General features: G+C 43.3%; 1 protein-coding gene across 1 annotated transcript in view; it reads left to right on the top strand.

The window, feature by feature from the left end:
* The first annotated feature begins 652 nt into the window (after positions 1-652).
* Positions 653-18,707, top strand: part of XDH (xanthine dehydrogenase) — an 81,862-nt gene continuing 63,807 nt past the window's right edge. Inside the window, exons 1-6 of the mRNA XM_025354288.1 lie at positions 653-747; positions 9,156-9,213; positions 11,957-12,053; positions 13,782-13,890; positions 16,253-16,379; positions 17,220-17,281. Coding sequence (XP_025210073.1) covers positions 706-747; positions 9,156-9,213; positions 11,957-12,053; positions 13,782-13,890; positions 16,253-16,379; positions 17,220-17,281 — 495 coding nt within the window. The 5' untranslated portion in view covers positions 653-705. The remainder of the gene's footprint in view (positions 748-9,155; positions 9,214-11,956; positions 12,054-13,781; positions 13,891-16,252; positions 16,380-17,219; positions 17,282-18,707) is intronic.

Here is an 18,707-nt window from a genome sequence, read left to right as displayed (position 1 = left end):
AATGTCATTTGTCCCTCATTCTTCTATTCTTGATGTCATTCTATGATCCCGTACAAGATGAAAACAATCTGCGTTCTGAAGGTAGTAAGTAACATGCTGAGGTCAAATGCCAGGATTTGAGTCAGGTTCATGGGGCTCCATTTCCTGTGACCTCTCTATTCCACCAGGCTGCGAAAGAATGACTCTTGCATTCATGCACTCAGTCTGTGTTTCTGTAAACCTGAATGGTAAAATGATGGAGGGCGTGAATCAGTTCTATTAGCAGTGGCTCTGACAATGGTCCTTCCCCTCTTCTGTCTTCCCCTTCTCTGTCTTGCAGCAAGTGGGAGGACAAAGCAGGTTTCATGAGAGCAGTGCCCAAGACCCACAGTCACCTAGTGCCAAGGCAACAACCCTACTGGTATCTGGATGTATTTTCCTGTGCTCTTTGACACAGGTGTGGAGACACAGGTGTGACACACCTGTGCTCTTTGACACATGTAATTTGCTGTGCATGATTGTTTGCGCTTTCCTTGATTACGTAATCCAGTGGCTTTTGCCAAGAACTCTTCATGCCCTGAAGCTCTGAGCTGGTTCCCTCCTATTGGTGGACCGTATTTCATTTTATTGGGAGGCATAATTTTCAGGTTACAGAGCAGTGATAACTACCTGCCAGTGTCTCTTAGGAGTGAGGTACCTGTAGTTGAGGGACCCCAACCTGTGGCAATGACAGCGGACGAGTTGGTTTTCTTTGTGAACGGCAGAAAGGTAAGTAGGAGCTGACCTCTGGTTTGTTGTCCCTGCTCCCTGGGAGGGGACATCTGTCCTCTGGAAGAGCCATATCTTGTTCTCTGTCTTTCCTGTTCCCTCTTAATTGTTATCCTGTCTTTCTCTCTCTCCCTTTAAAGGTGTTGCTGCATTTTGGTAACGCTGGGGAAGAAGACCTTCTCAGGGCTAGAGCACAGACAAGATACTCAGAAGGCAAAGGAATGAGGGAGAGAGAGGCAAGCAGAGAGGCATCTGTGAACTAGCTGCCAACTCTCTGCAGTAGTGGAGATTGGCACAGAATGAGAAAGGGGAGTTGAGTTCTAGGTGAGATTTGAGGTCATCACTACACTTCTATTTCTGGGTTTAATCAAATATATCCTAAAATTTATGTTGCTCTCTTTACAGAGAGAAGGAACAGGAATGTGTTTTCTTGCTTTTATCAGGATATAAGATGTACACAGCCTTTGAATCTAATATATTATATACATAGGTTTAACAGCCAGTCCTGATTCACTGTGTGGTGACATATACTGACACCTTGTGGCAAAGCACAATTTTTTTTTTCCATAAAGGGTGTCTCCCGCATTCTCCGCACTCCCCACCCCCACACACTTAGTTCTACATGTAAGTTGCAAATCTCTCACCTACTTGAATTTACCTTATTGGTGCACAGGGACTTAGGGAAGGTGACATGGGTAGCAGCCCTTGGACAAGAGTGAGAATCTTTGCAAATTTTAATGTGGTGCAGGGAGACAGGGGGCAAGCATATTACATGGTCTCCAGCCTCCATTTGCCCCCCTACAACACTGCTGAGATGCTCACACCTGTTCAACTCCCCACTTGGGAATGAAAAGGATAGTAAAAGAGTCCCATAGTTACACATTGTAACTAACTGTGTGGACAGTGTGTGATGAATGTGCCCAATGTGTCCCCCAAATAAGGGCAATTTTATTTGTCTTGCTATATTGGCACTTTTGCATTGAGTTGAGAAACTTTTGATATAATTTTGAGTGACTTTTGATGTAATTTTCAAGAATAATAATGTGCTTCACAGGACTCCTAGGTCTTAAATTTCCAGGATGTGTGTGGGTGACCGTAAAAGATATTTCATGAGCTGTTTCAGCATCGGTGCTCCAAAGATTGATGGATTCCCTTTGAGTGGTGCCTTTGGGAGGTGCTGGGGAATGGGGACAGCCATGTTCTTCTGGGTTCAGAGTTTCCTCTCTGAGCTGCATCCTTTGCAGGGATGGCACCTGGCACCAACCCAAGAAATAGGGCAAAGCTTTCAAGTTGATAGTAGTAAGATTTTGCATCCAACATTTCAACAACTTCTTTCATTCAGCAATTACAGTGTAGAAATTTAGGAAACCATTGTACAACTGGCTTTCTAGGAGACCTACTTACACAAAGACATCTCTGGAATTTTTATTAGTGATTTTTACATTGGGTAAACAGCTAGATTCAATGAATTCCAAGGTTATGTCTTACTCTTAGGTTTTATTGTTTATTAAACCAAACCATTGGTTAACGTGTGAAAGTGTACCTTTCTGCTCTTCTTCAGGGATGGCTTGCTGTTATGCACTAAATCTAGAAAGAAGCATTTCAAGGTAAATCTGGTTTGGGGAAAATTATTTTCCCTTGCATTTTACTTTCACTTTAGGAAAGTAATTTTAAATTTTTAAATGGTACCATCACATCAAACCCTATTATTTCTAGAAGCTTCTACTACTGCCAGTTTCTGTGATGAATATCCATGTTTGTAATTTATAATGGTGCAGCATGTTCAGAAACTTCAAGAAAGGCAGAAGGGCAATGCAGAAAGTAATTATGTGAAAGTAGTGCTGTAAAAACAAGGCCAAGCAAGGGAATTCCTGGGCAAACAATGACAGCTGTGAGAAAGTTGTCCTCATTTTTATTCGGAAGATATTCTAGACCTTTTGTTACAGGAATTGTGCAAAGTAGTTACCAAAGAAGCTCTAAGAACTTAGTGACTCATTCTTAAATGTGAGCCTACTCCTCTCCTTGTTTTGTACCACTGTCCAGGACTCTGTTTTCACTAAATGGGGTCCTGCAGAAGGTGTTAGATGCAAAAAGTCGAATACCTCTAGGGCCTTCTGTGGTGGTGATGAGCCTTGATGACTATTGTTTTCACATCTTTTGTTCTAGAGTCAGAGTCAAAGGGAAGGAACTGTCCAGTTTTTTTTTTTTTTTTTTTATTGTAATGACAGCCTTTTGCAAGGCAGCATTCTAGCTTTTCTGAGTAGTCACTCTGTCTAGGGGAGACTGTGGCACCTGGAAGAATCTGGGAGGATTTGGCAGGTAGGGTGCAGCCAAAGGTGTCCACGAGTGATCCCCACAACAAGTGAGTGTTGGCTACAGAGATCCTCACGGTGACTTTCACTCACTCACTCACTCACTCATCATTCACTTGCTCACTCCCCATATAGTCAACATTTATCAAGCTCCTTCTGAGGCCTCAGACAGTGGGCTATGCACTGGAGGAATAAGATCTCTAAGATCAGGCATTTGCCATTTTGGAGCCTATAGACTAGTTGGAGAGATGGATTATAATTAGACTAAGTAATACATTCTGAAATGTATTTCACAGAAAACTAGCAGCATGAGATGCTCTTCTTAGATATTCTTAAACCACTTATCACAGTGCATGGTATACAGTGTCAAACTAGTGTGGATAGAATAAGTGGATGAATTTTTAAAATTCTGAGAAATCCTGTACTAAATAAGTTACTCCTCTAACTTTGTATTGTACAATTATTTTATGTTTAAAGAAAAATTGCAAGAAGAACACAAGGAGGTATTAAATACCCTTTATGTACTTTACCAACTATTAACGTTCTGCCACATTTGCTTCATCATTCTCTCTTTCTTGCTCTGGGCACACACACAGATACACAAGTATATATTATAAGTACATAAATAATTATATATAAATGTACATAATTAATAGAAATGAATATATAGTATAAGATAGATTCCTGAACCATTTGACAGTAAGTTTCAGACATCGTATTCCTTTACCTCTTATCATATGAATAAATATATTCTTTTCTTTTCTTTTTTTTTTTTTTTTTTTTTGAGACGGAGTTTCGCTCTGTCACCAGGCTGGAGTGCAGTAGCATGATCTCGGTTCACTGCAACCTCTGCCTCCTGGGTTCAAGCAATTCACTGCCTCAGCCTACAGAGTAGCTGGGATTATAGGCACCCACCACCACACCCAGTTAATTTTTTGTATTTTTAGTAGAGACGGGGTTTCACCATCTTGGCCAGGCTGATCTTGAACTCCTGACCTCGTGATCCACCCACCTCAGCCACCCAAAGTGCTGGGATTACAGGCGTGAGCCACTGCACCCAGCCAGAATAAATATATTCTTACAAAACTATAGTCCATTTATAGAAATCAGGAAACTTAGCTTTGGTGTGATACTATAAACTTTATGCAAATGTATTCCAATTTTCCCAATACTGGCATTTATAACTCCCCAGCCCCAGCTCGGAATCCAGGATTATGTCTTGCAGCTGGTTGCCATGTCTTTAGTCTTCTCTAATCTAGAACAGCTCCTCAGCTTTCCTTTGTCTTTCATGACATTGGTGTTTCTGAAAAGAACAGGCCAGTTATTTCTTAGACTGTTCCTCATATTGAATTGTATTATGCTTTCTTATAATTAGATTCAGAGTCTGCATTTGGGGGCAGGAATACCACAGAAGTAATGTGTTTTTCTCACTGCTTTCTATCCTTAGGTTTGTTTTTTTAACATCAGTTTTTGGGTCTTCTTTGTGATGCGAACTTTGATGACTTGGCTAAGGTGTTATCCACCAAGTTTCCTCACTGTAAGATAACTTTGCTTTACCTTTATAATTAATAGAGGCTATGTGAGAAGATACTTTGGAATGATACAAATTCTTGTTCATCAAATTTTCACCCACTAGTTTGAGTATCCATTGATATTCTTTTTTTAAATAATTTTTATTGTGGTAAAATACGTAAAATTTACCATCTTAATCATTTTTATGTGTACAGTTCAGTGGTATTACATACATTTATAATATTGGGCAACCATCATCACCTTCCACCTCCATAACTTCTTTCATTTTTTAAGACAAACTCTATAAATTTACTAAACAATAACTCCATATTCTACCTTTCCTCCAGTCCCTGGAAACCATCATTTTTTCTATCTCTATGAATTTGACTAAAGTACCTCACTTAAGGGGAATCATACAGTATGTCTTTTTGTGACTGGCTTATTTCATTTAGCATAATGTTCATCTATGTTGTAGCATATATCAAAAATTCCTTCCTTTCTAAAGCTGAATAATATTCCATTGTATGGATGTACCACATTTTGCTTATCCATTCATCTATTGATGGACACTTTGGTTGCTTTCACATTTTGGCTACTGTGAATAACGTTGCCATGAACTCAGGTGTACGAATATCTGAGACCCTGATTTCAATTACTTTGTGTATAAATCCAGAAGTAGAATTGCTGGATCATATGCTAGTTCTATTTTTACTTCTTTGTGGAACCGTTCTACTATTTTTCCACAGTGACTGTGTCATTTTGTATTCCCACCAACAGTGGACAGGTGTTCAAGTTTCTCCACATCCTTACCAACACTTATTTTCTGTTTGTTTGTTTGTTGATTGTAGCCATCCTAATGGGTATAAGGTGAAATTTCATTATAGTTCTGATCAGTGATGTTCAGCATCTTTTCATTTACTTGTTGGCCATTTGTAGATCTTCTTTGGATAAATGTTTATTCAAGTCCTTTGCCCATTTCTGAATTGGGTTTTATAGTTGTTGAGTTTTAGGAGTTCTGTATTACACTTGATCTAATAGTCACTGATGACTCATTGCAACATTTACATAAAAACCAGAAGGAAAGAGAAAGAAGGGGAGATGGAAAGCCCTTTAATTTTTAATTTTTGATTTTAATTTTGTACATAGTAGATCTACATATTTATGGGGTACATGAGATACTTTGATGCAGGCATGCAATGTGTAATAATTACATGATAGAAAATGTGGTATTCATCTCCTTAAGCATTTATCCTTTGTGTTACAAATGACTCAATTATACTTTTTTAGTTATTTTTAAATGTACAATTTAATTATTATTGACTCTGGTTACTCTGTTGTGTTATCCAACACTCTATCTTATTCATTCTTTCTATTTTTTGTACCTATTGGCCATCCCTACTTTCCTCCTACTCCCTACTACCCTTCCCAGCCTCTGATACCATCCTTCTACTCTATCTCTATGAGTTCAATTGTTTTGATTTTTAGCTCCCACAAATAAGTGAGAACATGTGAAGTTTGTCTTTCTGTGACTGACTTATTTCACTTAACATAATGACCTCCAGCTCCATCCGTCCATGTTGTTGCAAATGACAGGATCGCATTCTTTTTTATGGCTAAATAGCACTCTAGTGTGTATATGACCACATTTTCTTTTCCATTCATCTGTTCACGGACACTTAGGTTGCTTCCAAATGTTGGTTGTTGTGAATAATGTTGCAAAAAACATAGGTGTGCAGATATCTGTTTTATATACTGACTTCCTTTCTTTTGTGTATATACCCAGCAGTGGGATTGCTGGGTCATATGGTAGCTCTATTCTTAATTTTTGGGGGAACCTTCAAACTGTTCTGTATAACCGTAGTGGTTGTACTAATTTCCACTGATGATTCTTAACTGGATCAGTTATTGTGCTGATTACAAGATAGCCAATCATATTTATTAGATGACATTCTTCTGTCAGGAAGAGCTTTTCCATATCTTCCATTTGTTTGTTTGTTGACTATCAATTTGGACTCATAGATTTTAATGGTATTTAATGTGTTATAGCCCATTATGGCTGTTATTTCTTTTGATGCTCGAGTTTTACCAGAGCGATCTGCTTAACCCAACATTTCCTTAACTCACTTCCCTACAAAATGTTTTTCCTTGGGGATACCCACTGGTATCCTGTTGAGAGTGTTTAATGGAGTGCACCGTGGTAATCCTGCTGCCACGCCTTGAGAGTGGTACAGCCATTCTCTATAGCAATCCAATTGTGGCTGGAGTGGTATGGAAAGCCTTTATGAAGAAATTGTTTGAAGTCTTCTGATAAGGCAAAATGCAGGTGGAAGAGGAATAGCGTAGTCAAAGGCACAGGAGTTAGAAGATATAAAATGTATTTTTAGTGCAGTAAGATGACCAGCTTGGCAGGGAAGTAGAAGGGAGAAAGGCTGAAAATGAAGATTGGGAATATATTGAAAAGGGCCTTGAAAGACAACCTAAGGAACTTGGATGTTACCTTGAATACGTGGGTGGTCATGAAAGGCATTGAGCAGGGAACTGATGTGATGTGATAAAAGCAGAACTGCAGTACAGGAGAAACGAACAATGTGGTAGTAAGCTAAGAGGCTCTTACTGTCGTCTACAAGAAAGGTGATAAAGATTGCTATTTTGCACATTTATGATTTCTTCTATGATTTGTAACCAGGATATTGAGTAAGCTGGACTTATGTTAATTTCATCTACTTTCCTTTAAACTTTATTCAAAGGACAAATTCTGGAAGTTTCATGAACTTTTTATTACTCTTAGTCAACAAAGAATCCTATGGTTATTTTTAAGTTTCCAAACAGTCTCAATTCAGGATGGTGTGGTGAGGATAGCAAGAAAGCTCTCCTTTAATTGGTACTGTTGTAAGGTGGCTTCCAGCTTTCTGAGTCTTTTAGGTGTTTGGAGCTGACTCTTTCATTCTTCTTGTGATAGCTTTCAAGGATCTTCAAGGGCCACCACAGAGAATATTTGCATGCATGTGTCATGACACGAGTGATGCACTTTTCTCAGGTTGCTGTTCTCCATCAGCCTCCAGTTTGGGGAAGTCCACCCCACACAGTCTCTCTTTATTGAAGGCTCCATCCTGTATTTTGGGAAATGATTTAAAGACCTCCAAGCCAACTCTTTTTATCTCATGAATGGCTTGCACTACATCCACAGCCAACACTTCTGCATCCTTTGCTCTGCCAAGCTCTGGGAGTATGTACCAATCCCAGCACAGCCACATCTCTAACTTAAGTTTAAAGAGGAGTTTAAACTTGTCATTGTCAGTACTGATTTCTTGTTAAGCCTATCTCTTCCCCTATGCTGCAAAGGTGGCATGTTAGATTTCTTTGTAGCACAAAGTAAGCCCCCTCACTAAGTTTGAGGTAGGAGGCAAATACTCCTCCCCTTCTCCTTTAGGAAGGTGTGGGTAGTATAGTTCCGTCTAACAAAAACCTCATAATGAATTCTCTGTCTTTATTATTTCAATAATCCACATCCTTTTAAGCTTTGGTAATGTGTGAGAAGTACTGAAACGGGTTTTCGTAGATTTCCTTTGACAATTCACAGTGGAAACTGACATCGCACTTTCTAGACCACTTTTTCCACCTTATTGAACCTAGTGAGGGATCTTTGGTTTGAGATTTCTCTTCCATTTCTGATATGTGTTAGTGTTGACTAATACCCATCACATGCAATGCTCTGCTCTGAGCACAGGCCAACAGACTGGCTTTCCACAGTCACACACAGGGTCTGAGAGTGTATACTCAAAGAGGCAAAGTCCAAGATCCGCATGCCATGCCCTCAGAGGCCCCTGGAATTCACAGGTGTTATCTAGCCGTTGAAATGAGATGACAGGTTTGATTTGAAGGGGACTTTGCTTTGGTGGAACCAATGTGGAAGGTGCAATGCCTGCATGTTCTGTGGTGGGTCCCAAGGTGAGCACTGAGGTACAATTTTAGAATTTAAGGATTTGAGCATATACATAGTCTGGCTGTAGTTTATAGGTTCATTATTAAGGAATTGTGAATAAAAATACCTATGTTTTCATTATCTATTTAGCACATTGTATTAGGCCTTTCATGCTTTGCTATAAAGAAACACCCGAGGCTGGGTCATTTATAAGAAAAGAGATTTGATTGGCTCACAGTTCTGCAGGCTGTACAAGCATGACACCAGCATGTGCTCAGCTTCTGGGGAGGCCTCAGGGAGTTTTTACTCATGGCAGAAGGCAAAGTGGGAGCAGGCACATCACATGGCCAGAGTAAGAGCAAGAGAGAGAGAGAAGGAGGCGATGCCACGCACTTTTAAATATCTCGTGAGAACTAATTCACGACTAAGAGGGTAGCAGTAAGCCATTCATGAGAAATCTGCCCCCGTGATCATACTGCTTCCCACTAGGCCCCACTTTCAACACTGGGGATTACAATTAAACATGAGCTTTAGAGGGGCAACGTCCAAACTATATCACACTTCCCACTAACTCTACAAATTCTTGAGTGAGACAAGGAAGAAATTGCAGAAGGATGACTAAGTATACCTATGATATATTTTTCTTTCATTTCTTTTAATAGGTGGTGGAGAAAAATGCAGATCCAGAGACAACCCTTTTGGCCTACCTGAGAAGAAGGTGTATCCTGACTTTGGAGTGGGAGTGATGGAGAAGGGGGGCAATGGTGACTGATTCTCTGGGCCTTACATTGTTTCCCAGTGACTGGTGGGGTAGCCATGAGGTGTGGAGGAAAGAGTGCTGGATTAGGACTTGGGATACCTGCATTTTAGTTGCCCCTGTAATCTGAGATTCTCAGCTACTGAATGAGAGGATTGTTTGTGGTGATCTTTGAGGTGTCTCCCAGCTAAGACTCTAGTAATGCCAAGGTTTAATCCAGGGCCTGTAGAAAGGCCCTCATTAACCTTGGTGAGCTTCATGGTCATTCCTCTGTGGGAAGAGGGGGCCTTCCTTAGGTGACATTTGCTTAATACATAAATGCAGTTCCTGGGGAATGTTTCCAGCTCTGCCTAGGTGGAGGGAAGCAAGGGAAGTTATGTCTATTGGGAAAAGGATGCTTGAGGTAGGAATCCTATACAGGTAGCATTCATTGTAGAAACAGCAAACAGGGAGCCCTGGAGGGCGGGGGAACTCTTTAGAGAGACTGGGGTGCTGCTCCTCACTCAGTGTCGGGGAGCTTCTGGAAGAGCCCCTAAATCTTTAGTTCTGAGTATCAGAAGTATTCTGAGACCCTGGAACTAAAACAATAATAATAATTAGAGTTAACATTTAATGAGCACTTCCTATATACAGGCAGGATTCAAAGTGATTTGTGCAGCGCACCTCAATCTCCACAGGAATCCCATGGAAGCGTAACACTCCCTTTCCACAGAGGAGGAACTGAGGCCTTGATATGTGAAGTGACCTGCCTTTTGCTAGTGTGTTCTGGGGAAATAGTGATGGAGACTGCACCAAAGCCTAGAGCTATGTTCCCAACCTCTCACCCACACTGGCAGCGCTCCAGGGGGCCTGTCGGCAGGACTGTGCTCATCCTGACCTCTGTCAACAAAACCCTCCTTCTCCCAGGGCGGGTGTCTAGTGGATCTTTCCAGTGACATATATGGGGACAGCAAGGATTATTTCAAGCCCCACAGAAGTGAGTCTGGAGCCCATGATTTCACTCTGGTTTGCTCCCCTCCTATCATACAGTACACTGGTTGGCTTTGGTGTACTTTGTTCTGGAACTTTTACCTTAAGTGGGTGTAGCTGGAAGTTCACAGAAGATAAACCTGGGGGTGCTGGGGAGTGAAAGTGTCACTGGATCGGATCAGGTGCTTGCATGGAACTCCATTTACAGCCCATCTACCTGGGAGGTCTGGGAAGAGAAGCTCATTCTCAGAGATTATTGAGATCAATTTTAGCTTTCTAAAAATAAAACTAATTTTAGTTTTTTAATCATTTCCATTGTAGTTTTGAAGGCCCAGAAGCCTCAGAAATTCCTTATCACAGCAATTGGCTGTGTCACATCTTAAATGAAATGCAAAAGTGAAAGCTGGCACATAAATAGGATGACCTTGCAGCTTATGGCTGTCTGTGCTCAGAGACAATTTACGGGCGTTCCAGACTGGGGAGAAAACTCCAGCCTTGACTTTTCCCCTAGCTTCCAGAGAGGTCTCCAGGCTGGGAGAAGACCTTGCTAGACTTTAGACTGCCACCATTCATCTTCAGGTGCCCCCAGAGTTGTATGACCCGCTGAGAGCTGTGTATACCCTGACTAGGACACAGCAAACCTTCACAGATGTGCTGGGGAGGAAGGAGCGTGATGAAGGGGGCTCACCCAGTCTGGAGTCAGATGGCTGTGATACGGCCACAATGGCAGGGCAACATGAGTTCCTGTGTCATCTTCTGTGACCCACGTTATGTCTTGGGTCTCAGTTTGTTGTTTTTCAAATCTATGAGGAAGTTTCTTTCCTACCTGCTAACCAAATCATTCTGAAGGTCAAACAGGTATCTAGGTGTAAGTGCTCTTCCAAAATAAGATGTTATATCATTGTTTTTAAATTTTGTCTTGAAAATGAGAGAAGTGACCAGGCGATAATCCCCTCAGTTCCCTCCATCTTCAGTAGGTGGTGGATGGCTTAGAGGCCTGCAGGTCTGAGGGAGAAGCCGCAATGTGACTCAGGGAAAGTGACCTCCACAATAGCTGTTCTCTAGAATAGCTCACTAGTTAGGCACTTTTAAAACTCAAAGTAGCCAATGATCTTTCTGCAAGTATATATAAGAGTGTGGCCCAGTATTGGATGCTGACCTAAAAACAAACCACTCTATTTTAATTTCCATTCACATATCTTGTGGGCCAAATATTCAAAAGCCTCTGGTCTAGCCCTAATTTTGATTCTTGGGGATTTATCAGCCCAAAAGTTCAGAGTGAAAAGCGAGGACTCAGAGGTCCCAGAACAGATCAATGTCTCATTCTGACCCAAGCGGCTTCATGGTGTGCCCAGCTGGGAGTGATGTGAGAACTGCCCCGTATGCTCAGGTGTATGATTTACCTGCTCACACACAGAAGACCTCAACCCAAGAGAAGGCTCTAGGACTGACCGGTCCTAGAACTCATGTCCCAAGAGATACTACTTGGGTGCTGTCCATGGGGTCCTGATGCCTTTGCTCTTCTGTGCAGTGGAGATGGCCCTGTTCCCTGCCTCCCTGGGGTGCAGTGCAGTCTCTCTGAATAAGGAGGCCAGTGGGCCTGCTGCCTTCCTCGGTTAAGGGGCCTGAGCACATGTGGGAATGAATGGCTCTGCCCACGGCTCTGCCTATGCATTTCCTAGCAACCCAGCAGACTCCTCTCCCTGAGTTCATTCTCCTTAACTCTTGACCACCCAGTGGGGCTGAGTGGAACCAAGCTCGGCTGTGGAGAGGGAGGCTGTGGGGCTTGCACAGTGATGCTCTCCAAGTATGATCGTCTGCAGAACAAGATCGTGTATCCTTTGCCTGCTGGCACCATCCACGTGGGGGCTGTGATGCAGGACCAACTTGTGAGGGAGTGCATGAGTGTATGTGTGTGCATGTGCATGTGTGTGAGCCCCTGTTTTTAAGGAGAATCTGTGCACAGGAAAACTGTAGAATGATCTCTTAGCAAGTATGTTCTAGGCTTATAATATTGACCAGGCTCCGAACCGCTGATAAAACGACTTTTCTAAAATCCAGGTTTATATCACATTCCATAAAACCCGTCAATAACTCTTCATTGCCCCCAGGACAATATCTCTTTGCTTAGTGGGCAAGGCCCTGCACAGTAGGCCCCACATTTCTTCTCCAGTTTTCTTTCTCACCATGGGCCCAGCACTCCATTCAAGCAGAGAAAATTGTGAAATATCAATGACACAGGCCCACTAATTGCTTGGTCTTTGTTTAAGCTGGGACATTCTTCTAGGGTTTCCCTACCTGGCTAACTCTTACTAGCTCTTTAGAACTGGATGAAAATATCACCACCTCCAGGAAGCCATCCTGGATCTCTCAGGACCGGGTTAGGTGCCCCTTGACTGTGCTGGTCCCACAGTGCCCTGTGCACAGCCTTCCCAGGTAAACTGAGGCATGATACAATTTTTTTTACAGTTTGAGAAAACAACAGTTCATGAGTTCAAGCAGCTCCAAATTAGAAGCAGGTTAGGTGCTCCACCAGGGAAATGCAAGCAGGAGGTTTTTGTAGGATGGACACAGGCAAAAAGCAAAGAAGTTATTTGACTGGTTACAATTATACAATTGCTTTATTTGGTCTATCCCATTGGAAAGTCCCTAGTTCTATAATTACAAGTTCATTGACTACTTCTGATTGGTTGATCTTAAGGCTTATTTTTTAAAATAAAGATGTTCATAAGAAGTAACTCAAGTTAAAACTCTCCCGCAAATCAAGCAGAGTTTAGGTTACTTATAAGGCCTAACTGGTTTTGTCTGCTGAGTCTTCAGGCCTGGTCTCCTTTTAAATTTACTTTAACAAGATTTAAATTGCACCTTCACATGGGCTTCAGTTTTCCCGGTCGACTGCAGGCTGTTGAAGGGCAGAGCTTTCATCTTATTCATCTTTATTTCCCCAGCCCTCAGCAGGGTGCCTGACATGTTTGGCACTCAGTAACTGATGCTGATTGCAAGTGAATGAGTGATGAGTAACAGAAGAATGCAAGGAAGTCCTAGCTAAGGGCTTGGTGTCTCATGTTGCCAGGAGGTTCCCTCTCCCTTTCCCTACCGAGAAATGAAAGCAATAGAGGTGAGGACATGCAGGGAAGCGAAGTGATTGAAGGTTCTGGCACCGAGGCTAGGGAAGAGCCCTGCAGGCAGAAGCATGCTTCAAGGCTGCAGCCTGCCAGAGAAACTTCCCCTTGACTCAGCCTCCAGGGTCAGGCTGAGTAACAGGCAACGGAAAGTGACCCTGGTTCCCTTGCTCCTGCTCAGAGGCTGAGGATACTCTGATGCCTGATCCCACAGGATTCTGGAAGGGCTCAGCTTTCTTTACCTACAAGAAGGGCTTCCTTTGTTCCTTGCCCAGAGTCTTCAGTGGAGAGGTGAGGACACTGGTAGAAGATGCAAGAACATAAATGGGAGCGGAGAGACATAACATACAGCCTCACAAAGTCCTCCAGAGCCCACAGTCAGGCCCATTCTGATGACCTGAGTGGACAATAAATGGAATGACCTTAATCTGGGGTTCTAGCCACTTTTCTGCCAATGCCTGCCTGGCCCCCATCTGCTCCTTGCACCATGTTGCAGTAACAACTGTGGAAGGAATAGGAAGCACCAAGACGAGGCTGCATCCTGTGCAGGTAAACAGAGGAAAGGGAGCTGTGCTCTTAAGATCATGCTGTTTCCTCTGCAGGGAGGCTCATGCCAAAGGTGCAGACTTGCTTTGGGTTGTTGGGCAGAGTTTCACCGCTTAATCTAAGGAGGCAATTGCACCCTGGCCACCTCCCCATCTCCTCTGGGTACCATGAGGTGAAAAGAAGAAACGCCCAAGGCTGAATCTCCTTCCTGTGAGCTGGTTGGTTATAACATTGCATGATCTCAAGGGACCCAAGAGGTCAACTGAATCTGGTGGCTAGGCCAGTCCAGCTGCACCAGAATTTGGAGGAAGAGATGCAGGGAAGCTTCCTCACTTTGTTCTGGAGTGTGTTTAGGAAACTCCCAGCCTTCCCAGATTTGAATTTTGATTATCTGTACCCCCTGTTTATAAGTCCACCTACTCCCTGCAATGGTAATTCCGCACCCCTTACCTCCCACCCACAGATAGTACAAATGTAAACTGCTAGGCCTTCACCTTCATTAGAGTGGAGGTTAGCAAGTGCTAAATAAGATGACAGAGATTTAGTGCCTGAGCAAGGCTTTCTCCTTGATGGTGTCAGGCCACCTGAAAATGCATTGAAATCCGAAACACTTCTGGGGCGAGTGGGCAGTGATAATCTGAGAGGGGTTTGGGGAGACAATCAGGATGCTCTTAGGCCAAGTGGAAAGAAAGGGGAGTAGAGCCCTGTTGGAAGGAACGGCCATTGTCCCCAAAGCATTTTGTTTGAGGAAACTCGAGGTCTTTGGGAGATTATAATAGACGTTACCAGAGCTTGGCCCAGGTCTTAATCCTCCCTTGATTATTTGAGGAGACATGTCGTTCAGGTGATGGAGTAGGAGCCTCCTGCAGAGTGGCTGGTTCTATTCCTTGGAATGGCATCTTGGGCCAGTCACGTGAGGTCAGACAGGTCGCGGTGATACTGCTTTCCATCTGTAGATTTGTTTCTTAGGCAGGAAGAGGGGAAATTACTAAACTTGTCCAACCTGAAGGAGATGTGAGAGGGTTAATTAAGACTTGTTATTTTCTTTGAAACGAACAGATGAAAGAAAGAATAAATAGTTTAAACACAGGAGTCAAGTATTAGTCCATTCACACACTGCTGATAAAGACATACCAAGACTGGGTAATTTATAAAGAAAAAGAAGTTTAATGGACTCAGTTCCACGTGGCTAGGGAGGCCTCACAATCATGACAGAAGGTGAAAAGCACATCTTACGTGGTGGCAGATGAGAGAAATGAGACCTAGGTGAAAACAGAAACCCATCGGATCTCGCGAGATTTTATTCACTACCATGAGAACAGGATGGGGGACTCACCCCATGATTCAGTTATCTCCCACAGGGTCCCTCTCACAGCACATGGGAATTATGGGATTTACAATTCAAGATGAGATTTGGGTGGGGACACAGCCAAACCACATCAGGTCATATCTGTATAATCAACCTAAAATCCTCCCTGTCCAATGGTACAGGTTCTTATTCCTAATGCACTTATTTTGGTTACATATAGGCTACAGAGCCAGATTCCACTTCTTGTCCATTTATTTGTTTTCTCTTGGTTTCTGTGACACTGTGGTTCTGGCTTTTCCTTCTCTCTCCACACTAGCTCCTCTTCTGCTCAGTCTCTAATTGCTGCAGTGCCCTGAGCCCTGACCTAGGCTCCTCCCCTTCCTCATCCCTACACTCTCCCTACATGAGTTCGATGTTGTCCACATGCCATCGGCACTTACATTTACAACTTCAGCTTTGACCTCTCCTCAGAAGTTAGACTTACATTTCCAATTGCCTATTTGACATCTCAATACGGATGTCTAATCTCAAAGTTAAGAAAACCCTACTTTTCTCCTAATGGTTTCCTTCCCCAGTCTTCTCCCATCTAAATCAATAGCAAAGCCATCCACCCAATTGCTTAAGACAAAAATCTAGACATCACCTTTGACTGTTTCTCTCATATGCCACACCCAATCCATTCAGAAGCTGCCTTCTGGTTATGATAGTCACTGTTCTTGGAAAAGACCTTCCTAGTCATAGCTAACATTGGCTGACTGCCTGCTATATGCAGGTACAGTGTTAAGGGTTTTACATGAATTATCTCAGTTAATCCTCATCACAGCTCTAGAGGTAACTATAAGCATGGTCCTCATGATACAGAGGAAGAACCTGTGACTCAGAGGGCTTGGAACCTGGCCAAGGTCACAGTTGGTAAATGGTGGCACTGGGGCTTGACTTTGTGCAGTGACTGCTACCCCCCACTGTCTCTCAACATGGGCTGGCTCCAGTCGAGTCCTTTGGGGAGCCAGGGAGGGTTCTGCTATCCCAGGTGTCTATGTCATCTGTTCGTTTTAGGAGAGAATTGCCAAAAGCCACGGCTCCCAGTGCGGGTTCTGCACCCCCGGCATCGTCATGAGTATGTACACACTGCTCCGGAATCAGCCTGAGCCCACCATCGAGGAGATTGAGAATGCCTTCCAAGGTACGGGCCTTCAGGCACAGCCTAGGAGGTGGAATGGCAAACGAGGCCCTGAAGAGGTGAGGGCAAGTGCCAGGGCAAGGAACATGAGGGACTACCCTTTGGAGGAAGGGCTCAGGCCCCCCACCCCCCGACAATGCGGTAACTAAGATCTGCTAGAAAGCCAACCCTCTCTTAGTTGGAAGAACTCCTGGTTGGTGTGGAGACCTCCTGGGGTCTCCTGCCTTTGGGTTCATCTTCCTGAGGTGTCTGTCTGCCTTCCACCAGTATTGGAGTGGGGTTGGCAGTGCGTGGCTGGTGCAGGAAAACTCCACAGGGGCTAGTGATATGATTTCCTTCCCTCTCAGATTCACCAGTACAGGATTCTGCAGGGCAAAGACCACCTATGTGTCTGTTTCTCTGAATTAAATAGAGAAGCCTCCCCATCTATTCACCATTTCTATCCATCATCTTTTCAGTTATTTTGAGTCACATCCTATGCCACAGGGATAAAAGGTACAGCCTCTACTCTCAAAAAGTTCATACTCTGAAGAAGAGACTTTATAATGTAGTCTGATAGGCTAACTGATGAAGCTATGATCAGCCACTGTGGGAGCACTTAGGAGAGGCACCTGACTCAGTCTGGGCATTCTAGGAAGGCTTCCATTCTAGGAAAGACTTATTGAAGTCATGACAGATGTTCTGAAGTCAGGATAGGAGAAGGCCAAGAGGCCTTCTAGACAGAGGTAACAGAATATGCAGCCTGGCAAAGAGAGCACCCAACTTAGCTGCAAGCAAAGTCACAAACTCCTCACCCATCCCAGGGACCTGCACTAACATTGCAGTTTTCTTCTTGGCCCACAGGAAATCTGTGCCGCTGCACAGGCTACAGACCCATCCTCCAGGGCTTCCGGACCTTTGCCAGGGTAAGTGGGGACCCCAGAACATCAGTGTCTCTGCTCCTAAAACAGCAACGCTCAGAAATCACTGTTGGGAGGGAAACCAAGGGCCTCTGGTCTACAAACAAGGATGATAAGATGACCAGTTAGTGAGTCTTCCCTCTGGGGACATCTGGCATGGGGAGTAGAGTCTGCTATTTTTATTCAGGGAAGGGTTCTTATGAATAGCATGGGAATTTCTGCCAGTGATGGTCTGGAGACCGGCTTTGGAAGAGGCTCACCACCTAAGAGTTAGCTTCCTCCAGTGCCTTTGGGTTTGGCAGCTTTCCCTTGGAGACTGGCAGGCTCAGCCCATGGCACAGGTGCTGAATGTAGCATTTAATAACACCCTGGCCTTGCTCAGCACTTGCACCCCTCCTCCTTTGCTCTCCTGGCTGCTTTCTGTGGCTGGCACTCTGTTGGGCTTGTGAAACTGGTAATTAGATCTCCAGACAGTTTGTGAACCCCTGCAGTGTTCATATAACTCTGAGTGAGAAGTCACAGCTGGGTGTGTGGGCATTGATTATATAAACACATACACACACCTGCCATCTGGCAAGGAAGGCAAGAGAGCTGGCATCTCCTTTCTTGGCTTAATCTTCCCCCAGGTTGTACCTGACTTCTCAATTGGGCCAAGTTAATCCTGACTCCAAATCAAACCATCTCATTTTGATTTGATCCTGGGTCCAGGGGAGTTACAGACTCCTATGCTTTCCACTCACCTTTAGGGTTGGCACGTCATGAAAGAGTGCTGTGTGCATATAATCCAAGAAGGGGTGGGTAGACATGGAGACAGGACCTTATAAGGATGGAAAACACCACACTCTGATTAATGCTGCTGCTGATGAAGAATTAGCAAGTGTGGAATTAAATGAAAATGCCTAAAAGCACAAATTCAGATTCTGCAGACCTGGGTTCAATTTGATGCACTTAATTGATGTCCGACTTTGGGCAAGTCTCCTTATTTCTATCAGGTTGGTGCAAAAGTAACTGTGGTTTTGCCATTAAAAGTATGGAAAAAACTGTAATTTTTTTGCATCAACCTAATAAAATGGTGATTTCATTAGGTGATTTCATTAGAATATCTACCTTACTATGTTTATAAAAACTAGGTACTTCTTGAAAAGCTTTTAGAACAGTGCCTGGCACATTTTGGTTATTCAATAAATGGGAACTATAAATTATAATGCTGGTACATTTCTTCCATTAGCCGCTATATAATCTTCCCAAGTTACTCAGTGTTTCCTGAGAATCAGGGATTGTTAATCTTGCCTCTATTTACTTCATTAGAACCTGCTCAAAGTGATAAAATGTAACCAGTCCTCTTAATTTTTCAAAAGAGAAGGATTTTTGAGTATATCATTTGCCTTCCCTCCTGGAAGTTGAAATGGCTCCTGAATTCACCATGCAGCAC

The sequence above is a fragment of the Theropithecus gelada genome, chromosome 13, assembly GCF_003255815.1.
Source record: "Theropithecus gelada isolate Dixy chromosome 13, Tgel_1.0, whole genome shotgun sequence".
Taxonomy (NCBI): domain Eukaryota; kingdom Metazoa; phylum Chordata; class Mammalia; order Primates; family Cercopithecidae; genus Theropithecus; species Theropithecus gelada.
This window is presented reverse-complemented; position numbering and strand designations above follow the sequence as displayed.